Source organism: Podarcis erhardii, assembly GCF_964252035.2.
Source record: "Podarcis erhardii genome assembly, chromosome: 1".
Classification (NCBI taxonomy): Eukaryota; Metazoa; Chordata; class Lepidosauria; order Squamata; family Lacertidae; genus Podarcis; species Podarcis erhardii.
The window spans coordinates 41,267,824-41,293,304 of NC_138497.1; the positions used below are offsets into that span (position 1 = coordinate 41,267,824).

General features: G+C 40.8%; 1 protein-coding gene across 2 annotated transcripts; it reads left to right on the top strand.

The window, feature by feature from the left end:
- Positions 1 to 2,671: 2,671 nt before the first annotated feature.
- ARHGAP11A (Rho GTPase activating protein 11A) lies at positions 2,672 to 24,488 on the top strand. Of its 2 annotated transcripts, XM_081859206.1 has the most exons (12): positions 2,672 to 3,161; positions 6,090 to 6,160; positions 7,264 to 7,360; positions 7,622 to 7,875; positions 9,705 to 9,865; positions 10,102 to 10,251; positions 15,985 to 16,059; positions 16,722 to 16,889; positions 17,368 to 17,503; positions 18,131 to 18,236; positions 19,901 to 20,048; positions 22,023 to 24,488. In XM_081859206.1, the coding sequence occupies exons 1-12, from the start codon at positions 3,027 to 3,029 to the stop codon at positions 23,525 to 23,527; spliced, it is 3,006 nt and encodes a 1,001-aa protein (XP_081715332.1). In that variant the 5' UTR covers positions 2,672 to 3,026; the 3' UTR covers positions 23,528 to 24,488. The 2 variants fall into 2 exon arrangements, with proteins under 2 accessions (XP_081715332.1, XP_081715333.1); XM_081859207.1 differs by lacking the exon at positions 15,985 to 16,059 and having other exon boundaries at positions 2,675 to 3,161.
- The last annotated feature ends 993 nt before the right edge of the window (positions 24,489 to 25,481 follow it).

The window sequence follows — 25,481 nt, forward strand, 5'->3', positions numbered from 1 at the left end:
TGAGAGGCCCAGGGCCCCTCAAATATTTTTTTTGGGGGGGGGGCGAAGGGACCTTGGACCCTAGAAGTTGGCTCCTAGGACAGTCATTTGCTCCTTTAACCGTATGCATTAATCTGGATCTGAATGGTTGTGCTGGCAGTCACACATCCCTACATGGAGGTTCCAGGCTGAGACTAATTACTTCCTTGGTGACAAGCAATAGCCTTGTGCAGATGCTAACAACACTTGTGCCCTGCTTGCAACAAGCCCTGATTCGAGACATACAAACCACAACCTTTTTTTTTTTAATGGCCTAAATATAAAATATTTTTTTGTGTTATACAGTGGTGTGGTGATATACAGTGTTCCATGTTAGGAAACCTCCTGCAGTTCAGTGAAAGTGCAGCACAAGCATGGTTTGGTTGGCATTGCACCAGACAAGGAAAATTTGCTCCCTTTTATCCTATGTGAGCAAGATTACTCAAGCCAACCAAACTCTGCTTCCTATTGGCCACCATACTCTTCTTCCCCTAGAGATAGGAATATGTAGAGTAACAAGCATATCTGAAAAACAAACAAACAAAGGGACTAGGAATACAACTGTTGAAATCAATGGACTAAACTTTGTCCTAACTAAACTTATTTTAATCGGTCTACTTTGCATATGACTTAGTGCATGGGTAGGCAAACTAAGGCCCAGGGGCCGGATCCGGCTCAATCGCCTTCTAAATCTGACCCGCAGACGGTCCGGGAATCAGCGTGTTTTTACATTAGAATGTGTGCTTTTATTTAAAATGCATCTCTGAGTTATTTGTGGGGCATAGGAATTTGTTCATTATTATTTTTCAAAATATAGTCCGGCCCCCCACAAGGTCTGAGGGATAGTGGACCGCCCCCCTGCTGAAAAAGTTTGCTGACCCCTGGCTTAGTAGGTCCCACCCAAATAGCCTTGTGGCACCTTGTTTGAGAGTGCAGATTGTGAACTGCGAGGATGGGGAAATAAAATGAATAGAAGTCCAGAAAGTAATAATTACGCAATTCACTGTGTTCATTCTGATGTTGAACTTTCTCGATAACATATACATACTTGCCTTGGTAACAACCTTGTTTGTTGTGTTTTAAAATTATGTTATTTAGTTGCAAACTGCCTTGAAAGGATTTCTATTCTGAAAGGTGGGATATAAATGATTGTAGCAACAATTAGCACGTGGTGTGATAAAAACCCTTTGTCAAAATTCAGTTCAAAGGATAGCACTGAGTCTCCTGACATATTTTAAATCACTGGTTTAATGTTGAAGTCTCCCTTTGAAGTTCCTTTGACTTTGAGGTCACTTACACTTTCAACCTGTCACTATTTTGGGGTGGGATTCAATCACATACCAGCAAATTCAGGTTGGACAGTTAAAGTTGATTTAGAACTCCTGCGCAACTAACTTGTGCACACAAACAATTCCCCCCCCCCAAAAAAAAATAAGTCAGTCCTCCTGCAGACGGTTGATTTTCTGATGTGTTCTACGCTGAAGCTGCATAATGTAAGTACTGTACATTAGCAATCAGTTTCCTACATAAGGTGATGCTTTTGTGTCCATTATGTAGTTGCACAGCTGAGTTCAGAAAGTAAAACTCCTGCATGGTCTGGCCCGGAAATAGTTGTAAAACAGGGAAAGGTGAGGGTGAGGGGAGAAGATATGTGTTAATTGTCACCTCCCTCACAAGGCCAGTATGTTCAGGCTCTAAGATTTCCAAACTGCACTGCTGACTGGCCTTGGTTACTATGCACCTTGACTTGAGTGTGTGTGTGCAATAAGCTGTTTCCCTTCAGGCAGCAAAATATTTTAGGCCTGCCCTGGATGACTCCAGGCTTTAGTGTTATGAGAAGTAGAAACACTTCAATATGAGGATCTCTCTTCTTCCTTCCTCCAAATGCCATATGGCAAAAATAATATTTAGCAGTTTGTTTCTCCCGCTGCTAGAGCAGGAAACATGGCTTGGGTCATTTTAAAAAAATGTCCCTAAATCAATGTTTTAATATAATGAAAGCTGCGCGAGAAAAGAACATAAACATTTGCCCTTGCTGCTTCTTTGTAGTTTGGGAGCTGGGAGGAAGGAATGATGACACAATGTTACTAAATCACAGCTATCATTACTTTATTGATTATGCAAATAATGAGGCACATGGTAGAACAGTACCCATAGTTTACAGCACAATTTGGCATGCATGAAGTATATATTTTAGTTTATTTTCCCCTTCTCACCTCCCTCCCCCTTCCTATAAATTCTGTTATTGATACAAAATAAGCAATACACATAACTACTATACTGTACATAATTTCTTATCTGTAAGAAGTTTGGTATATACACTTGGATACAACTTTGTTAATACAGTCAGGAAAATTTATTTGAGTGTTTATTGCTTTATTTTTATTTTTATGTATTTGTTGTGTGTCATGTGCTCTAAAGTAAACAAAGATACATAATCAACCCAACCATGTTAAACAGTTAAAAGATGAAAATGAATAAAAACTTCGTTACAAAAAATAAATAAATCACAGCTATAATAAAAGTTCTCTCGCGCCCCCCCCCCCCCGTTATCTCCCGTTGCCTCTAACGATGTGGGGAAATGGTCTATAACAAGCTTCCAAATCAAAGGCTAGTCAGTCTTCACTTTCTTGTGTCTATGTTTACTTTATTTTTGAAGTGCGAGGACCCTTTAGCTGACCACGCGAACCGCCTGAATTTCACGAGTCCTGAATGGCAAAACTTCGGAAAGAGAAGCCGACGGTCGACAGTGACACGTTGCTACTCCCCCCCCCCCTTCCCACCGCAACCGCCAATATTCTAGTCGCCGTGGCCTCGAGCGAAGGCTGCCAGCAACCATACCGGGCGTTTGCCGAGGCACGTCCTTCGGCGCCAGCCGTTAGGGGTCTTGTGATTTCGAACAGGGAAACGAGCCAATCGGAGAAGAGGAGGGGCAGGGAGGCGCTCAGTTTGAGGCGAGACGCGGCCGACGGAGGCCACGGCGGAGAGCAGCGGCGACGGCGACTGGGATGGAGGCCTTGGAAAGCCGCGGAAGAGGGCTGGCGAAGCTGGCGGTGCAGCAGCAGCTCCGAGCCGCCTATGGGATCAAGGTGAAGCACCGGCCAGCGAAAGGGAAGCCCTTGCCCGCCGCCGGGGAGGGGAAGGTGAGTGGAGTCGGGGGAAAGGGGCTGCGGCGAGGCGGCGGAGGCAGAGAAGGCGCCGCCCTCACGCCAACCGGGGAGCCCTGGAGGACTCGGGGCTTGGAGCTCCCCCTCGCCGCCCGGTTTGCAGGCGACACGGGGCCCCTCGCAGCTTTTCCGCTGCCCGCCTGCTGGGCGGGAGGCGAGAAGAAAGGCAGGGCGGGCGGGGGGGGTCTGACCAGGTAGCTGAGCCTTGTGGCACCACGTCCACCATTCCGATAATAATAATAAAAAATAATATTATTTATACTCCGCCCATCCAGCCACTCTGGGCGAAGGTGCGCTAGTGTCAATCAAAAGCACTGGGTTGAGAAGGCGCTCTTAGAAGGCGACCCGCTTGACTATTGGGGGGACGCCTTCTTTTTTTAAAAAAAAGAGCTAGATTTGCTGTGCAGACTTCTAGGTCCTTACTCAGGCTGCCTCGTCTTTTTGAAAACGTAGGGAGCTTCTTCACACTGAATAATTGGACTCCCTAGTCGTTTAGTATTGACTCTTCAAAAGTTTAGGATCCAAGATCCATATATAAGCCCAAACGGGTATTTTGTGGGGAGGGACTTCCATTTATTTATTTATTTAAACCATGTAACTTCGCGATTACTGTAAGTCAGGCTGCAGCCCGGTGGTGAGAACGTACCACCAGTTGAGATCAAACATCTGACTGACAGGGGCTCTTGATTTCCAGGCAGGAGTCTTTCCCAGCCCTTCCTGGAGATGCCAGGGACTTGCTGTAGCCTTATTAAAAATGATGGGTTGCATGAGGTGTGCAGTCAGATCCTATGCATTTACACAAAAGTAAAGCCAACTGTGTTCAATAGGGTCAATTGTGAAGTATGTCCCATTAAAGCCAGTGGGAGTTGCTTCTGAGTAGCCGTGCTTTTGGATTGTGCTGCAAGGTGTGCTTTCTTTATTTTCTTGCATAGGCCAAGGGATATAATGTTCCCTTTTCTCAAACTTCAGAAATAGCAAACCTTAGAAATAGGCTATAGTGAGGAAGTGTTGATTCAGTGAGGATTTGTCTTGCAGGCATAATAGTGGGCTTCTTTCTTCCTCAATATGAGTGAGAAGAAACTGCAGTTCAGCAAGGCAACAAAAGACCTCTGTTACATAAATAGTAGTGTTTTTACTCCCAGTAACTATGTATGGAGCGCTTCCGTCGCTTTCTTTTTAGGAAGCAGTAAGACTAGATGATGTGGCTTTATTCTTGTACATAAACATGATAACTACACAAGAGCCCATTTCATCAGACTCGTCATATATGGAGTGTTATCCAGAGTTGGCAAGTATATGCACATACATGTGTGCATGGGAGGGGGGATTAGCTGTGAGGCCACAGGCAATATTTCTGTAAAAATACAGAATAAGAGCTGCATTAAAACTTAAATGTATGCAACTGATTGTAGTGACCATTCACAAAAGATGGATGTGCACTTATAGAGGGATAACTGTTAATATCAATACTGCTTTGTATTGATTTAAACTGCCCTGTGATCTTCGGATGAAGGGCAGTATATAAATTTAATTTGTGAATGGTCACTGTAATTAGTTATATACATTTATACTTTAATGCAGTTATCACTGTATTTCTTGTAACACAGTTACCTTGATTTTATTATGCAGCCATCTAAAGTACTTTTGAGTGGCCACCTTAATTAGTTTACCCAACTTTTAGATTTAATCAAAACAAAAAATTCCTTCCAGTAGCACCTTAAAGACCAACTAAGTTAGTGTATTTAGATTTAATGTAATTATCGCTGTCTGGTGTTTTTCATTGAGCTCTGATCTCATAGATTCCACCCCCCCCCCTTCTCTGCTCCCATTTCCTACCCACCCAGGATAAAATCCTTTCATGAAATAAGCTTAAGCCTGTGATAAGAAGTTGTTGCTTCTGTTGTTGTTGTTAGTTTTTAAGGTGCCACAGGATTCATTATGTGTTTGCTGCAGTATAGCTACTCATAAGGAAAGTATCATAAGGATGTGCCTTTAGGTTCCTCATGAACACATAGACACAAGTAAAGGTTTTCTTTCAGCTCTGGTTAGACCGTTAGAGCATAGAGTAAAAAATGGATTTTTTTTTACCCTATTTTGTGCTATTGTGTATACTTCTCTCTTTAATAAATCATCCCATCCCACCTTACTTCCAGTAGTGCAGCCCTCATCTTTAAAAGAGCAACTTAAATTATTTGAAAGACACTTAGATTGAGGCCAGTCTAGATGGCTCATGTTACAAAAATGCAAACATTTCAACTTCCATGTCAAAATAGAGCTAGTATAGGGGTCCCTGTTATGCTTCATTTTAAGGCGAAGATAAAATTTGTGTTCTGGGGCAAAGGTAAATGAGCATGCAGTTACATTCGCTTGAATGAGTAACTAAGAATGCATGTATATAAGGATCAGGTATTGTGTGATTAGATAAGAATACTATCTGTGGTCCTGTCTTAGGCTGAAAAACGAGTAGTTTTTTCATCCGATGAAACAATCTGTAAGATACAAAGTTTGTATTGTACTAAATCAGTATTCAGTAAGGCATACCTTATGGAATTTATTTTCTCTTGATTTTCCACTTTAAAATATTAAATTATGTAAATCACTATCATAGGGTAGAATGGAAGCAATGATTTGTGTTTGCAGTTGTGCACAAGAATTTCAGAAATGTTTACATCACAAGAAGCTCTTTTAGACAGGTCTGTTGGCATTAGAGAGTCCCTTTGCATCCAGTACAGAGTAAGTGCAAGTTAATTCTTTGATGAAAGTGCTGTGCATGCACTTCAAAAGATGTTAAGACAAGATTAAAACGGCGTTTACTTCATAAGAATCAGAAGTTCTAGTGTCCTTTGTGCACTACCTCTGTGTTCTGCTACTTGTTGAAAAAAGTTGTTCTGTTTTGTTTCTTAGGGCAAAATATTTGGAATAGCTCTTCATGAATTACCTCATCAAGATGTGCCTGAATATGATCGTATACCTTGGTAAGCAAAAACCTATAATATAGCAGACATAAGGCATAATTAGGTCTTGATGCAGTTTATTCTGGTAGAAACATAAAAGTGAATCTGGGGAGAGAATAATTCATGCGATCAACTCCTGAAATTTATTTCTGTTCCCCACCCCACAAATTTGTTTCTGTTCCCCACCCCACAAATGGTTGGTGCCAAGGAAGGAAAGTTCTTCATACTGATGAGGGGAAAGGAAATTGCAACATTCTCATGATCACACCAGCAGGCGTACAGTGACCTTTTGTCCTGATAGAAGGGAGATCGTATGCTTTTCTAGAAGAGCATTGTGAAACAGTGCTGTTTGAAATTGTGTAACTGGAGGTGGTGAAAAGCAATTGCAATAGATAACATTTGGGGAGAAAAACTATTTTTTCATTTACAAGCTATTGGTCAGGAGCACAAGGAAGATGCAGGACAGCTGAACTGATTAAATCTTGAACTGCCCTGCTTAACCCCACTTTTGTGCCTCCAAATTCCAGGGTTTGGGCTTAGTGCTTGTGTTTCCACAGCCTTTCTCTCCCCCCCCCCCCACTTTTTGTTTCTTACAATGCCAGAATTATCAGTCTATCTCTATCAAATTCTCTCTGCCAATTTGTATCCTCCCCCCCCCCAAAGGCAGCTTGACACAACTGTTTCAAATATATATCCAAAAGAAGGAAACAGTCTCCAGGGTCCAAGTCAAATTGCTACTAAATCTCCATGGCTGTAATGCCTCTTTGTCTCCCATACACAAAAACGTCCCTTGCAGAAACTGTCCACAGAAATCAGACGCTGACTTCCTTTTTGGCTTCCTTTTCGCCAAATCAGTCAATTTAAACTTAATTTTTTAATATAAAGCTTTGTTTGGGTTTTACCTCTAATTGGAAGATCTGCTGCTTCTGGTGACAGTGTGTGGCTTTTGTCAATAGAGTGAGTTGGAGCCTTGAGCAGACTCAAGCCCCTTCCCTTTCCCCCGTGCGCAAAATGATGTTACTTTCTGATATATATCAGTATGGACATAATTTAATATTTCTTTGCTTGCAAAGATTGAATTCTTAATGCCAAACACACTGATTGTTTTTCGTTTTTTCCTTTAGCTTCTTAGTTGAGGCATGTAAATATTTAGAAGAACACATTGGCACTGAAGGGCTCTTCAGAATATCCGGATCAGTTGTTCGCATAAAAGCATTAAAGGTACAGTACAACTGTCTTTCTCAGTCTGTCTTTCTAAGTAAAGTGCCTAACAATACTAGCTATGCATTGTACAAAATTAAAATAAGGCAGGTTCTGCCTACACTTCCATAACCACTTAAAGTAAATGGTTAACACTATCTGTGCCAATATGCCTTCAAATATCTCAACATTTCTTACAAATGCCTGTATGGTCTTCCATCCAGTTCTGTGCTTTTTCACTATGGCAATGTCAGTTTTAAAACTTATTTATTTTATTTTTAGGGTAAACTGGATCAAGGTGAAAACTGCCTGTCAACTGCTCAGCCCTGTGATGTTGCAGGGCTTCTGAAGCAGTTTTTCAGAGAACTGCCTGAGCCCATTCTCCCAAGTGACCTGCAAGAAGCTCTCATCAAAGCCCAACAATTGGGCAGCGAGGAGAAGAATTCTGCCACACTGCTGCTTTCCTGTCTTATGAATGACAGAATAATCAATATACTCAGATATTTTTTCATGTTTCTCAAAAAAGTGTCTCTAAGGTAAGTTGTGCTTACTATTGGCCCTCTGTGCTTGGAATAGCACTAAAATGTTTCACATCATAGGAGTGCAGTTTTTGTTCCTTGCCTTTTATTTAATTTAGTAGGATATCTTTTCTTGCCACTGAACAGGTAGCTAGAAAAACACACACGTGTGTGCGCTATTTTTAAAGAATAAAAACAAATCTCAGGGGGTCTTCCACAAACAAAAATAAATATGCAGATATATGAAGCAGTATAATCTCCACCCCAGTCATCTGTTCCCATACCAATGATTGCCATGTAGAGGAGTTCCTTCCTAATATCAACCCAGTTTCTAAACAACTACACTAATTTAAGGCTAAACATTCACTTGCCCTTTGGGTCATAACCTGTAGTTTAGAAAAGAAAGATATATCACATATAAAAGTACTAACTTAAAGCATGCTCATACATACACTACTCCCCCCAAAATAAAGTGAGGAATAAAAAACTGCACTGAAATTATTAGACGAACCGTTAGCAGATGGGAATATCCCCTCCCCAAAAAACTTGATCTTTCTATAAAACTATTCTGCAACCTGTATGCTTAGATTTCATGAAATACTTTTATTTCACTTCTCTTGAGTGCTCACAGAGCTTAGGTGTCTTGCCTTGTCTACAAAGGAATAATATCTAATTTTAACCAAATGAACCTTGCTTCTTCCCCCTTACCAATGCAGGAACCAGCTCTTGAGTTAAATAACAATTGCTGAATGGCTGTATCACTCCATCAGAGTGTTCCATCAGAACAGCATACTCAAATGCCCCCCCCCCATTTCTTTTCCCTTGGTCATGCTGCTTACTCTGAATTTCCCTTTGTGTCTCTTCCTCCCTACCCCAGTACAGTGGTGCCTCACAAGACGAAATTAATCCGTTCCGTGAGGCTCTTCGTATAGCGGTTTTTTCGTCTTGCGAAGCAAGCCCATTGACAGCTTAGCGGATTAGCGCTATTAGCGGTTTAGCGGCTTTTAGCGGATCAGCTGATAAGCGGCTTATCAGCGGATCAGCTGATAAGCGGCTTAGGGAAAGGGGGGGGGGAAGGGAAAAAACCCCACAGGAACTCGCAAGACATTTTCGTCTTGCGAAGCAAGCCCATAGGGAAATTCGTTTTGTGAAGCGCCTCCAAAACGGAAAAACCTTTCGTCTAGCGGGTTTTCCGTCTTGCGAGGCGTTCATCTTGCGGGGCACCACTGTACTTCCCCAAATCCAATAGGGAATGTTGAAAATGATCCCTTCTTAATCCCGTGCCAATATGAGATAATTAACAGCAATAGTTAAACTTGGGAAAGCATGGCGTAGGTTCCAAAGTAGCTCCCACATGACTTGAAGTGCTTTTTTACGTTTTTCTCCTTGCCCAAGATGGCTGCAAGCTTGAGGAATCAGAATCTTGTGCCGCTTAGGATAAGCTAGTTGCAGAAGGTCTAGAAAATAGCTGTATTAACGAGCCAATGCTCAAGAGCTCTTCAAGTGCAGTGCTGACTAGCCGTTTGTGCAGGGGAAATAATATTTGCCTGCAGTCTTAAAATCAGAAATTGTATACAGTCATACCTCATGTTATGTTTGCTTCATGTTAACATTTTTTCAGGTTGCATCCCGCGGCGACCCAGAAGTACTGGAAAGGGTTACTTCTGGGTTTCGCCGCTCGCACATGCACAGAAGCACCAAATCGCGCTGCGCAGATATGGCACTTCAGGTTGCGGGCTTTTCATGTTGCGAACAAGCCTCCAGAACGGATCCCGTTCGCAACCAAAGGTACCACTGTACTAGTATGAAACTTCTGATGCCATTTTCTTTTTGGTTTTCTTTTCCAGATCTGCTGAGAACAAAATGAGCAGTAGCAACCTGGCAGTTATCTTTGTTCCAAACCTCTTGCAATCAAATGAAGCTGACAAGATGTCGGCTCATACAGAGAGAAAGCTTCGTTTGCAGGCGGCAGTTCTGCAGACGCTTATTGATCATGCAGAAAAAATAGGTACGGTGATAATTTTGTGTGACATAGAAATTTTTAGCTGTTGTGATATTCCTTGCACGGGCAGCTCCTGGGTTGGGCGCATCTGAATGATGCGCAATTGCGAACATGCGCACGGCACTGGACCCAGAGGTAGCGCCCCCAAAGTCATAAAGACATCATGAAAAGGGACAGGGATGGAGTGGGCTTATGGAATGGAATCCCCGCATAACATGCATAACAATTGTTCCCTAATTCAGGGCATGTACCAAAGTTCATCCTGGAAAAGATACCTACTATGCTTGGCATTGATGATCCTGTCTCCACTCCTTCGCGGCAAGAATATGAAGAAAGTGAAGGTGAAACTCCAGGTGAACCCACAAGGAGGAGGAGGAGGAGGAGCATGGGAGGTGAGTGTGCTTCCCTTTGCACTTACCTGTAACAAGGGGAAAGTAGCTATACGAGAACCTTCAAATTGCTAAACTAAAGGGGAAAGTACACTTACATTTAATGTTAATGATAAGAATGCTTAATTTCAATGAGCCGTGTATGTGGAATGTATTTTGATTCTGGGATCAGGTTGCTTAACAATTGATCTAGGGATATATATTTAGACCACACACCTACAAATCACTATGTGTACTGCTTTGGTGTTTTTGTCCAAAAGTGGTTTCTAGTCTACCTTATGAGCAATTTGAATTAGTAGGAAATAGTTTGACAGGAATAGAGCATTTAAATTGTCCTTGGCCAATAAGTAGCATGCTGTTGTTTTTGTTTTTTTGTTTTTTAAGGAGCACACTTTTGCATCTATTTATCAGTATTGATTTGTACACTCATATTTCTGTGTCCTCTATCAGGTGGCAAGGGAAATTTGATTATTTGGCTATAGATAATAGAAAAGCTAGCTGCTCTTGAAACCTTAACTGTGTTGCCCTTAGTGAGCTAAGGGCACTTGACCTTGAGATTGCAATCTACATATGTAACAGATTGCAGATTTATCAGTGAACATGGTAAATATGATGTAAGATCTTCAGCATTTCTTATTTTATGTATATATGGGCAAACCTTTAGCACTAGTGAGCAGTTGCACTAGCAATAGTGCTATTTCCACATCTGAGTTTTAGATATACGCTGATGTAATATTGATCTTTAACACGATTGCTTACTATGGCCTGATTCACACAATGCTAAGCTAAACTAGGGCATACTGTGAATAAACAAAAATAAAGGTTCTTGGATCAAAGATCATGACTAGCTGCTGTAGCTAAGCATGGCTTAACTTAGCATAACGTCTGTACCCAGGCTTGTGGTTGTCTCACTCCAAGCAAACCATGAGCTGCAACCAAGGTTTGTTTTTGGTTTACCATTTGTGGTTAATCTTAGGAAGACAAGCCCAGGTTTGGAAGTAACAGGGTAAACCATGGCTTAGCCTTGGATAGTGTGCTGGCAGCAGCCCGGGTAGAGCACAGGAGTCATGATTTTTGTTCCAGTAACCTGCTAGTTTGCACTAAGCCATAGATTGGCTTATTATTAGTAGTAGTAGCAGTAGTAGCAGCAGCAGTATTTAAGTCTTTATTTATTTATTTATTTATTTATTTATTTATTTATTTATTTCCCACCACATGGTCCTAGGGCAGGTCTCAGCAAATTTAAAGATAAAATATTAAAAACAGTTTGAAACAATTGCATGCAAATTATGTACAAACTGGACCTGTGTTTTGAGTTTGTGAATTTTTTTATATTTGCTTTTTCCCTATGTTCATTCTGTTTAATTTATTATTTTTGAAAAGTATTAACTGTGCAAAGAAAATTCTATGTCTCATTTTGCTGGGATCTCAAATTGTTATGGAAGGATTATTTAACACTTTGGTCATTTTAACCCATTTCTTTGCAGGGAGCTTACTTTCCAGCCTTGCTGGGCAGATTAAAGGGAGGGAATCCAAGTGGAAGAAAATTATCCTGGGTCTTCCAGCTAACCTTCAGAAAAAAAAACTTTAAAAAAGTTTTTTGAAGGGCGCCGGGGCCTAACAACATTGTGCTTCATAGTTTGGCATGGGCAACATACAACCCACAGAGTGGAACTCTCATTTGTCCAAGGCAGGATCATGTAACTAGGCTGCTTTATTTGTCCTCTGCTTCTGTTTTCATCCCTGCCTTTGCCCAAAGCAGAGTTCCTCCTCTACTTTAGAGCTCAGGCCTATGTACTTTGCTTAATTCTTCTTCCTCTCCCATCCCCAGTTCTCCTGCACTAAATTTCCCCCTGCAGTGTGTACTTCTCCCTTAAGTAGCTGAGGGGTACATGTGGGGAAATGCTTTCCTTTCCTTTTGTCCCTTACTGCAACCTTCACCTCCTGCTTGGGCCTGTGGCACCACTCAAGGAACTCCTATACAGTGGTACTTCGGTTCTCGAACTTAATCTGTTCTGGGAGTCCGTTCAACTCCCGAAACCATTCAAAAACCAAGGCACGGCTTCCAGTTGGCTGCACGAGCTTCCTGCACTCAATCGGAAGCCGCGTTGGGACATTCAGCATCCCAAAAAAGTTCACAAACTGGAACACTCGCTTCTGGGTTTGTGGCATTCGGGAGCTGATTTCTTCAAGAGCCAAGCCGTTTGACTACCAAGGTACCACTGTACCTTCAAAAAGGGACAGTTTATCCATTTAAAAGTTCTCCTTTTTTTATTAGAAAAAGAATTCATTCAAAGTTTCAAAGATTCTCTCACAGCTGATATTAAGGAGTTTAGTTCTGAGTGTCCAACCCTCCTACAAGTGTTCAAGCTGTTTTTCCTCAACTTCATCTGATTTTCTTCACATCTCCGTCCATCACTATTCCAAGGAAGGAGAAGTTGTCAGTGCTGACCCTAAATCTAGTCAAGCTAAAGTTTCACATGAGCATTCTGAACACCAGTCTCCTGATCCACATACCACATCCAAAAGGAAAAATCTATACAATTCCAACCTCCCCTGCTATATGGGTCAAAACCCAGAATATTACCTCAGCCAGGATATCTCCTGCCACCATCTCTTCAGAGAGAAAAGAGGGACAGTGAAGTGACAGAGGACTCTTGGAGCTATAAGATGGCTTAATGGTTTTGATTACAGTATTTACTTTATTGACAACAATGATTTCTGCCTTAGGTTTGCATTCTTTTGAGCAGGATCCAGCACATGGCACTTCCAAAGAAGCTTCTCTTCTGCCAGCAACAATATTTCCTTAGAGGATTTCCCCTATAGGTTTTAGATACTTGAGTCAAAGTGGACCATACATTTAGGCAGCAATAAATTTAACAGTGCGCACAATTACAGCATGGATAGCCTAACATTCCCTTCAGATGTTGTTGGGCTGCAAATCTCCTCAGCTTCAGCCAGAATGACCAGTGGCCAGGAATGATGGGAGTTGGCATCCAGCGACATCTGGAGGGCACCACATTGGCCATCTGTACATTAGAGCAACAAGCCCCATAATAGCCCTGCTGTCAGGGTTGGAATGGAATTGTGATGCCCCCTTCCAGGAAGGGGCAAAAAAAGAAATTTGATTTGACCTTAAAGAGGGTTATGAGGCCCTGGCTTTTCCCATAAGAGCAGCTTCTATCCTCATAGCAAGAGCCAGCCATTTTTAGTTCAAGCACTTAACTCCAGTTCCAGACTTTGACTAGATAAGCTACACAGGGACCACCCCGCAATTATCTAGATTGATGCCACAATGGATGTGTTAATTTTTCACCAGAGCCATTGTGGTTGGTGTTGTAACTAGAATGTCAACATGGTTAAAACACTGGAATGTAGAATTGGCATCCCAAAGTAATCTAGCTTTAGTCCCCTTTAAAGAAGCTGGCCTCCTTGGAGAGGAAGCACTGAAGGAGATTTTAGCAGAGACACAAGGATTTACTGTCTGTTTCCAGAAGAAGGCAGGCTGCAATCAAAGAGACAGTCCTTTTCCTTTTGTCAAGACTCCAGGAGCAGCAAACCTTTTTGGCACTGTCATTCCTCAGAAACCAGAGTTTCACAACTTAAACCAAGCCAGACAAGCACCATTGTGACATCCAGATCCCGGTGGGGAGTGGCTCCATTCTCCATTTTGTAATGCACAGTACATGATAGAACTTGTTTGACTGTCTTGGGACAGTGTCTGCTCATCCCGAACCTCCATGTCCATTCAGAAATGTTGAATGATAAAAGCAGGCATCACCCACTTATTGGAGAAAGAGGCAAAGGAACTTGTTGCCCCAGAAAAGTGATTCTAATCTTTGTGCTTCCTACTGAGCCTCAAGTACCTGACCTCATCAGGTTAGCTTCCACCCCCAGGGCCATGCAGGACCTCTGGAACATTTGTACAAATATGTTTTTTCTCAAATTTCCTCAATGGCTATCTTTAACCATCCCGTAGGATAGTTCATTTGGGGTGATCACCTGTATGTTCTGGGGTCTCTTATCCCTCTCACCAGTGAGGATTCTCAGAATCTGGCAAGTGATCTCTCCACTTTGAAGATCCATAGCGAAACAAGCATCAGAATTCTTGCTTTTACCTAACCAGGCATGCAACAAGGTCTTGGGCAAAATGGCCTCAAGCAAGAAGCCTAAGTGCTTCTCTTCTTTCAGCGCCAAACCTTTGGGTTCATATCCTCATCCAAAGAGATTCATCAGAGGGGCTTCCTTAATCTGCCTGCCCACCAGTTTCCTTCCTGGCAATTAAACATGAACTTTTATGCTTTATCTCACCTGCTGTTTGAACTCCTTAAGGCAGTTCCAGTCCATCTAACCTTGCTCAAAGCCACCTTCATCACCATAAGCAAGATTCATCTGAGCCCAGTTCCTTATCAGTTAACAAGAACCTCTGAATCTTCTGTAAGGCTAGAGTTATCCTGAGAACTGATCAGTCTTCATCTGAAGGTTGACAACATGTTCCACATATTCCAAGAGTTAATTTCCCCCTCTTTTGTCCCAATTCTAGTCATTCTCAGGAGCATCCTTGGCATAACCTAGACATTAGGCAGACCCTTGAGTTACTCATTTAAAGAGCAGGGGCCTTTAGATAATCTTATCAGCTGTTCCTTTTTATTCTGTGACCCTGGTCATAGGAGGGGATGAGAAGTGACTGGCTTCACTGTAGCACACTGAATCAAGGCCCACATAACATTGGCCTATGAATCCCAGTGCTTACCCACTCCATTGTGCATTACTGATTACTCCATTTTAATGAGCCACTATTAAGATAGATCTATACATGCAAGAAGAGTTCTCCAGAACCTACTACTTCCTGACTAGGCAGCCACCTTTATTTCTGCCTGCTCTTTGTCTGTCTATAGCTTTTATATGTCTCTCAAAATGGATTCCTCCCAAGCCACACTGAGAATGGAACATCAGTTTCTTTCCTTGAATATTCCTTCTTGTTTGGAAACGTAGAGATATCCATTGCCACACTCAAGTTGTGGCATTATTTTATTCAAGTAGCTGTTTGCTTACATGCATGAAAACTCCCAATTGAAGTTTGTTTGTGGCAGGCTTTTTCCTTTTCCTACTACTATATGGCTGCCCCCACCCACCCACCCACCCACTTTTCTTATCTAAACCTAATGTTTCTTACGAGATCCCTTCTGCTTGGACATGGTGCCGAACTGGAGGAGGAGCCAGAAGGGGAGGGAGAGGATAATCAAATTGTCTAGTCACAAGTCCCTGCCTTGACTGAATGAAAGAGATACAGCTTACATGGTCACTGTCTCCACAGGCAAAACATGAACCTTCATGGTAAGGAACCCAAATCTTGTAACTGAATACTTTTAAAGGTTCTAGTGAAGTGTTTCTGAATACCATTTTCCATTTCATGGGGCTGGCATAAATGTGCTAACCTAAGAGGTAGGACCTTAGAGCGAAACAAGTACTTATTTCAACAGTTGTATGCATCTTCGTCAGCACGACTGGGATTCATTGTGCTGAAACAGTAATTTTTTTAAGGATCAGCTTGGTAACGGCACGTAACAATTTTGACAAATTGGGTTTCAGCTTAAACAGAAGTACAAACATTGATGCATCATTAAGAAGCTATCCTTTCTCTTTTTTAATAACAAAAATCACTTTATATTTAGAAATTGAGCAATATAAAATTCCTAGTAAAAGCTTGATTGCTTGGTGTGTCTTCAATTTCAGATATTGTTAGTGGAGCTCTGAATAAACTTAAATCTAACAGAACCCCCTCCACTACACCACAGAAAGACAGGCATGGTAGGTATAGTGCATTTGCATGGAGCACTTCATACCTTGTCCTCAAGACTTGTGCATTTTATAACAAGACTGTGCTCGGATAGGGTGCTGCAGATTACTATAACAAATCTGTAATACTGGCTTGCTTGCCCTTGCCGTTGCACTTGCACTGATTGTAATGGTCTGAGTTTCAGAGTTAGAAACTGGGCTGCTTTTTGCTACTGCATACTGGGGCTTAGGTCCCATTGATATGCTATCCATCAATGCAAATTACTAAAGAATCTCTCTTGGGTACATTTTCCTTCAGAAACATTGCTTTTCTCCTAAATAAATTTTGCCAATGAGATATCCTTGTCTAACATTGCAAAGAGTGCATGGCTTTAAATGTTTGTCATCTGCAAGGGGAGATGAGACTTTCTAGAAGTTATGGAAATAAAATTTATGTGTTTGTTTTTAAAGGCAGGAATTTACTAACTGCAGGAGGAAGTAAGCAACCACTTAAAAATGTTTCCTATCTGTATTTTCTATTAACCTATTATTTCACCTATAAAAAATGTGAGTGCCAGACCTGCTCTAGCTACTAGTGCAAATGCCAAGTTCCACTGTTTCAACTGTACAGCAGTTTTATCTTGTTGCTGTCTGCCATTTTAAAGCTTTTATTTCATCTGTTGTTTTCTTTACAGTCTTTTCATCAGTGACTCCAGTGATACTTACTCCAAATTTTAAACGTAAATGTCCAGCTGATTCCTCTCAAGGTTTCTCTAACAAGAAAAGGCGATCTATCAGGCATAACTTGGCTCTTGAATTGCTACCAAGTAGCCTTTTTAGCGTTGGATCAACACCTGATTCAGGTAAAGTAATGATTATTTAAATATTTTTTCCAACCTAATCAGTTCAGAATTCTGTCCCTCATGGTAACCCTCTTTGCCTTACAAAACTGTAGAGTTACTGCAGTCAAACATGGCTGCATAAAGATGACTGTTTTGCATTTATTGTTTATGTTCCTAATTGTACTTGCATTATGAGCCCTCTCATGCATTGGGATAAGTTATGGATTGGTGCCCATGGGAGACAAATCAGCTTCCCTAACATATGTATGAAAAAGTGTATAAAGGAGAGTGGATGGGTTAAGTCCCAAGAGAGACGTTCTATCTTCAATAACTGATTTGAAAACAGTTAAATACACCATTTCTTGAACAACTTTAATGAGAACTTACAAATTTTCAGTGAAAAATGGAGACCCAGATCATAGGTTTTTAAAAGGGGAAATAACTTTGTAGTTATTTTAACAATAAATCATTTCAATACTTCTCTCTAACCTATTCACAGCTCATTTTGAAACAAGCCCTAATGTATCTCTTGACGCACCTCAGAGTTCTGTGTCTATCTCAGTCAGTAGTGAAAAGCACCTGCCTAGTGTAGGAAGTCGAAGAAGCAAAAGAATTGCCAGCAAAAAAGTACATAGGTAAGTTTGTCAGAAGATTGGCATTACAGGAACAGAGGGGGAAATGCTGCCTATGTTTCATGATGTTTAAAGAAGTCTATATAGAACTCTTAATTTTCTAGATTAAATACAATTTCTAAGTGAAATGAGTTAACTGAATTCTGTGACCTTGGTTCTTTTAAAAACTGGAGTTTATATTTTGGCTCCCATCCTCTCAGTGCATCATGAAATGTATTTTCAAATCATTTAATGGGGTAGAACTTTGTACAGTCTTTCACACCGTCTCCCACAATTTAGGTATAAATGGCCTGTTTTATGCTTAAGGGGTGGTTACTGTGTTGGAGCCAAACCTAATCTGTAAATGGAAGGACCTTCTATCAACATAAGGCTTTTATCCACCACATTATTCACTGGGGTCTCTCAACTCTCCAGAGCAGATTTTTGAAGAGCACAAAGGGAACTTGCAAAAGCTGCTTCCTGCACCCTTTTTTGCCAGTAGCAGTACCCCTTGAGTGAAACTCTACTTGGGAAGCTCCCACTGGCAGAAGCAAAGTCTGGATCCAAGCCAAATTATGTACATTATTAGACTTAAAACCTAGGGTATTTGAGTTCAGGACAATGTGTACTCAGCTTTCTGATTCTTTTCAGGGTTGAGTCTGGAAAAATGGGTTGCTTTTCTCCTAAGGTTAGTCGGAAAGAAATGGTGCGCAGGTCATTGCGATTAAAGTTCATTCTGGGAAGGAGCAGTAAAGAGGTACTATTTAACATCTCTTGTTATTGTATTAGACTCTTAAGAGAAGTGATTACTTTTAGTCTTGCGGAGCTTTCAGTTAATGGTTGCAACTGTAGATAATTTTTTTAACGTTAACCGATTTTTAAATGCTTTTAAAGTAATCAAATATTTCCATCACCCATAAATTCAGGCCGTTTGTATGCGTTTTTATATTACTGTCTTATTGGTTTTCTGTTGAGTTTTTGTCTTAGTGATATTGTGCAGCACTTTGAGATTTAAAAAAATATTAAGTACCGTATTTTTCGCACCATAGGGCGCACCGGACCATAGGGCACACCCAGTTTTTAGGGGGGGAAATCAAGAAAAAAAAATCTCTCCCCCCCCCAGCCCCAAAGAGCAGCGTACAGGCTGCGCACAACCTCTCCCTGCCGGATGGATCCCGCTCGCTGTTTTGGCTTCATCTTTAGCCCCGGGAGAGGCTGCATGGGGCTAAAGAATCCATAGCCCCGTGCAGCCTCTCCTTGCTGGAGGGGTTGCACGCAGCTATGGAGCAAGCCAAGGCAGCGAGCGGGATGGATCCCGCTAGCTGTTTTGGCTTCCACTTTAGCCCCGTGCAGCCTCTCCTTGCCGGGAGACGCTGCGCAGGGCTTTCCTGGGAGGTGGGGGGATTCCCTCACCTCTCCCAAAAGGCCGCAGAAGTCGCGCAACCCCTTTAAAGAGATCGCGGCTTCTCCTGGCTTTTCTGGGAGGTGGGGGGATTCCCTCACCTCTCACAAAAGCCCGCAGAAGCCACGCAACCCCTTTAAAGAGATCGCGGCTTCTTCTGGCTTTTCTGGGAGGTGGGAGAAGGGACTGATGCGGCCAGTCGGTCCCTTCTCCCTCCTGTGGAAAAGCCCACAAGAGCGCACGGAGCTTGTGTGTGGCTCTTGGGGCTTTTCCCGCCTGCCTCCCCCCCTGCATTCGCTCCATAGGACGCACACACATTTTCCCTTGCTTTTTAGGAGGGAAAAAGTGCGTCCTATGGTGCGAAAAATATGGTATTTATAAATGATTTTAAGTAAACAAACTGCATTCTCTGTGCAGATATGCATTGGAACTGAAGCAGGGAGCCCATCTCTCTTGATGACTTGTGATCTTGTTCCAATTGTAATCTCTAGTTTCCAAAAGCCTTTCCCAGGCTACAGTATTTGTGTTTTTGGTTGTTTTTAATAAGTAAGTAAGCAGGTAAGTAAATAAATAAATAAGGGGCTGAAAGGTTAATCCATATGATGGAGAATGTTTGGCAAATGTCACAAATTCTAAATACTGCATGCTGAAGTCCGTGAAGGTCTGTACTACTGCCATTTCTCTGTCACCTACTCAGCTAACTCCAAATAGCTGATCCCTGTTTGTGTTCCTCTTCTACAGCTGCTTGATATCTATCTCTTGCCATTTGTAGCTTTTTCTCAGTTGTAGCCAGTTATTCCTATAGACTTTGGATTGTGGTGCTACCATGAATTCCCAATGCAACACACTACTTTTTTCCATTCACATGACAGATTTAACATTGCAAGCTTTTCATTGCATTCCTTGTTTAAATATATAGTACAACAGCATCTTTGAATTCTGATTCTTTCCTTAAATTGTAAAAGCAGTAAAGCATTTGTGCTGTCTACATAAAATAAACTTTTTTTTATCCTAAAAAGAATACTGCAGTGGAACATCTGCCTAGCAACAGATCTGAAAATGTTGGTCGTCGACTTGCAAGTCAACAAAATGTTGAAAGTGGGATGAATCATGGAAAGACAGCTGCATTTTTAAGCCCATGTGTTGGTGAATATATAACAAAAAAAGGTAAATTTGGTTTACCCTCTAAGTGTCAAATGTTGCTTTCTATATTATAAATAAAATTACCAAGCATGTCTGAAACAGGTATGGCATTCCAATCATGATACCAGTTTCAGACAATTTGAGATATTGCCCAGCCCTAGTTGGGTCTGGTGCTTTATAGCTTGTTCACTGCTCAGCCCTGACTTCAAATGATATAAAGTGTCCCAGTTTGCTGATGACACCTAATTCCTTGGAGCAGTAAACTGGTTGGCCAGCAAGGGACTCTTGCTTTCTGATCTTCAAACAGGTAGATACTATTAGGGCTGAATGCTAAGGTCACAGATTTTTATTGGCTGTTTGATCTTTAGAGAAGGAGCTGAGATGAACTAAGCTGATCTTGGGCACACGTGTTCTGAAAGAATGCTGGGAGCAGTATTAGTGTGGATCAAGACAGTAGCATGATGTGCATGCACTTTCTGTTTTCCTAAAGAGAAGCTGATAGTAACATCTATAAGGTGGAGTAGGGCAGTCCACAGACCAAAATGAACACACATATTTATGAGCACAAGTGATTATTTTTCTGGAGCATCATATCTCGTATTTGGTATAAAAGAAGAATCATATGGTCATTCTTGGTGCTTAAATGAATCTTGTTCCCCCTTCCTTCCTGAAACCTGAAATGGCACCAGAGATTGAGGTAGTGACCACCAGTTTAATACCCATTGTTGTGTTCCCAAGGTTAGGAAAAACATAAGTGTGGTATGTCTATTCCTTCTGCATTTTTTCTTGGAGGTGGTGTCACCCTTGATCGTATGGTAGAAAGTTTTACTTTATACAGGCAAACAGGCAAATGTGTTATTCAGATGTCAGCAGCCTTGAGCTGTGGACACATCTGGAATTTTCTGAGAATTTTCTGATTACTTCTCTCCCCACTCCAGACAAAAAAGAAAAACACAACATCATTATTTTTTGCTTTCCCAATGGGTCTGGGTAAAAAGTCGAACCAAATAGAATTGCAGCAGATCTTGAATTTTTATCATTTTACACAAGTCCCGCCCCCAAATTCAATTGGCAAATAAAAGCTTAGGATGGTGGACTGCACAGAAAAATTGCAGATCCAGTTCTTGCCAGCACCAGAAGTACATTGATCCAAGGCACAGATTCTCATGAGTTTTGTGGTCTTCCTATGTAACTCTCACACAAATCATGGAATATATATGTGGACCCAGAGATTACCTATTAGTTGATGGTGGTTTTGAACAGATCCCTTGTAAACAGTGTGCAAATGATAAGCATTTGTACCACATATCCATGTTTTTGTGCTATGGCAACACTGGAAAGCAATGGGTTTTCGTGGTTCAATCAATTGAAAAAGATACAGGGATTTGGGATTATTTTTTTATGGGATGTGGGGAACCCAAGAATAAACTGGAATTTTAAAAGGATGTGTTTTACTGTGTGCACACATGCACATGAACTATCTCCTGACACTTGAGACATTGCACTTTTTACCTACTGGCCACTCCATTTTCCTTTCCTCAAGCCTCTCAGATTGCTTCCCTTTCCCTAGAGTGGCTGGGGAAGCCCAGCCAGATGGGCGGGGTATAAATAATTAAATTATTATTATTATTATTATTATTATTATTATTATTATTATTATTTATTTCCATACTACCTCAATGATTACTTTGCTTTCTGTTTAGCTGCTGGTCAGATCCTGATTTCAGCCTTGAAAAGCAGGTATAGCTGGAAGAGGAAGTGGGAAAGAGCATCACTTCTGCCTTCAACTCTATGTACTTTTCAAGGGAGAAAAAAAGGCAACCCCCATTTTACCTCATGATTAAGAGTGCAGTGAGCAGGTGCCAAAGTCCTTAATGGCACTACTGCAACAACAAGTATCACATTTGCGATCCCAAGTGGTTTCAGTGTAAATTTAATCAGCAAGATTATAACTTTCTCATATACTTACTGTGTGTGGTTTTTTGTTTTTTTTTTAAGATTCCAAAAACATCAGCAAGTCAGAGGAAAACTTGCAAATTGAAAACCAACATAATGAAACAACCTACCGAATGTCCTGGACCGGCCCCAGTACTGCAGGATCTGAGAAGACTAGTAATAGGGCTGCTGCTTTAATGGCATGTCGTGAAGCAGAAACCTCTTTTTCTGAGCCTCTTCTTACAACTAGAATACCACCAATCATTCCTGTTAAGTCAAGACCCACTGATGCAAGTTCTGAACAGGAAAGCAAAAAACAACAAACTTCTTTTTGTGAGGATGAAAATGATTTGACTGCAGACACTTTATTGAAAATTAAGACAGCATTTTCTGAATCGGGAAGCAACCTTCATAATTTATTTGAAACTGAGCCTTCAAAATTAAATTTAACACAAGGTACAGCATGCTTTTCAGAACTCAATCTAGAGAAAGAGCTCTCTAAAGCCCAAGCTCAGAAACTGACAAATGTAGAACAGAAGACTCCATTTGTAGGTTCTGCGAATAAATCAAACGTCTCCGACAAACATCTGCCAAATATGGATCAAGTCAAAGCTGTAGACAGTTCCCTCTTCCCAAACAATACAGAGACTAATCTTCCAGTCCATGATCTTAGCAAAAGTGTGGAATCAATAAAAAAGGAGCACTTGACCATAATGACATCTCCAGGGATGCATTTAAATAGCACAAACAACCTGATAAATGAGACATTGGAATCGGATGAAAAAAACTATGAAGAATTTAGATACTGTTACTCAGAAATTAAAGAATGTCTTGAAAAAGGGGAGTTTCTTTCTCAGTTGCCAGAAGATGGCGACAGAAACAATACATGTTATCTACACATGGAAACTATTGAGAAATCTACATTTTCCCCTCCAGGAAAGGTTGCTGACCATATACATTGGTTCAACAAACTTTCATTAAATGAGCCATGTTCTGCAACCAAAGCCAAATCACCACTTAAGTTTCAACGTACGCCTGTCCGTCAGTCAGTACGGAGAATGAACTCCCTCTTGGAGGCTAACAAGCCGTCAGTAGCTTGTGGATTAATAAAAGCTGGCAATGACTGTCCTTCTCTTGTTAAATCAGTGAGTTTTGAAACCGCATTGCCGTCCTGCATGGAAAATACCTCTAGTACATCTACAGCTTCTCTGCTTTCTTCTGAATCAACCTGCAAGCAAGAGTCTACTTGCAATCGGTATTCTCTGCCTTCCAAATCCTGCCCACAACAAATACATCCATTACAGCAAGCCAGCAGGCCTGGTACAACCTGCAAAGAGACACTGACTACGAGTCATCAATCCAAGTCAGTCCTTGAGGACCTAACTAATCACGAAGCACCAAAAGCTGTTGTAAAAACGAACACAAATGTAAATATTCTGGTTGCTACACCTGACAAATGTGATTTCAGGAGAAAATTGTCAGAAAAGAAGGTTCGCTATAGAGGGTCTCCAAAGAACCCAATAGCCACAACCAAACTCCTTCCAGTTGTTAAACCTCTTGACTTATAGGTTAAACAACCCAATTCCTGGCATGTTTCCTATAGACTTCAGTGGTCTTTGAATTTAGGGTTGTAGCCAAAGTCTCTTGTTTATCTTAAACTATCAATCTGCTTCTTTATTTTTAAAAAAATATCTGTCGTTTTTGTTTTTAAATAGGATTCTTTCTTGAATTGAGAGGAAATGTAAGCTGCAACTGAAACTTGAATAAGTTCTGTTGGGTAGTGTTTACCTTGTGGCTTCTAATAAGTATTTGCCTTTCATATTTTGACTGGATTTTAGAGGGTGTGGGGAAGCTTGAAAATGCTGCTGGTTACGGTTAATTCAGTTGCGAAGAATCTGTTTTTAGTTGATCTTGTAGTGTGAGAAGTTTAAAATTGCATTTGTAAGGAAGTGCATTCCTCACTTGCAAAGTATAACACTGTGTTTGGTTCACAGTCTTGAGTCTCACAATATAGTTAGTTCTTACAACATTTTGTGTCTGTAAGGTTTATATTGGGTACTGGTGCTCAGGTAAAAGCAGCTGTTAATCTCACAGCTTGTCTACTGATCAGAGGTGCATTTTTTGTTGACTCAAACAAATAGCCACCAAATAAAAACACTGGCAAGTTAAGCAACTATGTAATTGTAGGTGGATGCACACAGAGGATGCTAGCACAATTTACGGTAAATATTCCAATGCTGCTGGATGCACATTATTTTCTAACTGCAAATTGGGGGGAGGGGGTATGCGCAAAATAACTTGCAGGTCTTAATTTCTTTTCTTAAAGTAATGTGGTACAGTAAACCACATGATTAAAAATAATGAAATATACCTATTATGTCACCACAATAAAACTGTATAGAGCCATACTGTTCATTTGCACAGATATTTTGCTCTTTCTGCTGTAATACTGAAACTGTTCAGTTCTGTTTATAGTACATAAATTATTTAAACTTGAAGTTGATTTTTATTTAGCTTTTCTATGTAATTTTAATTCTATGTAATTTTTTTCTATGTAATTTTAATTCCAAAAAATAATAATCTTTTTTTTCTCTTTAATGTGTGTGTGGTTCTTCATTCGTGGCCCATTCTTAATTTGCTGTGCTTGTGCGTTTTGATGTATAATATTAGCTGCTGCTTTTCTAGGCCACCCAAGTTAACTAGGAAAATATCCATCTTTATAATACCACTTAGATTTATCAATACACTATCACTTTATAAAGTATCTCCATTCTTATATAGTACTGCTTACAACTACAATTAGGTTTGTTCAGTGCTTTTTTTCTTTAAAAATGTTTAGGGGTACTCTCATTTTGATTAAAGAAAATCACCATTTCATAGTTCAGATCAGGAAAAATAAATACAGTAAATGGACTAAAGTACAAAGATTCACAAAATGTTTAGGGGTATGCGTACCCCCCCCAAAAAAAAAGCACTGGATTTGTTACAGTTTATTAACTATGAAGAGAGGTCCTACAACTTACAGCAGCCTAAGTTCCTTTGGAGTCCCAAGTCTGTCTTTTAGAGGAGACTGGCTGAGGCTGTTATCACTAAAGGAAATCCCAACTTCTTATCACCAGGAACTTAAATTTAAATAATGTTAGGCCACTTAATCTGCTCAATTATTATACAAACCTAAAGTTTCCCTTCTCTTCCCTATGCCCTTCTACAGAGCTGTCACTCACAGGCTCTGCTTTTGTGGACTGGGGGGTGTTGGTAAACAAGACCCAGTGAAATCAATGTGCATGACTACTTGGGCCCATTAATTTCAATGGGTCTAATCTGGATAGAACTTAGTTGGATACAAAGCTCCTCAAGGCCATATATGATAAGATTAACTTTTTAGAACCAATTCAACAGAAGGAACATTTCTTAACTCTGCAAAAGGAAATAACCATTGTGCACCGAGGCTGGAACAAGCTCCCAAAAGATGTATAGCCTGATTTAGGGTTGCCATATTAAAAAATGTAGTATAAACACTGA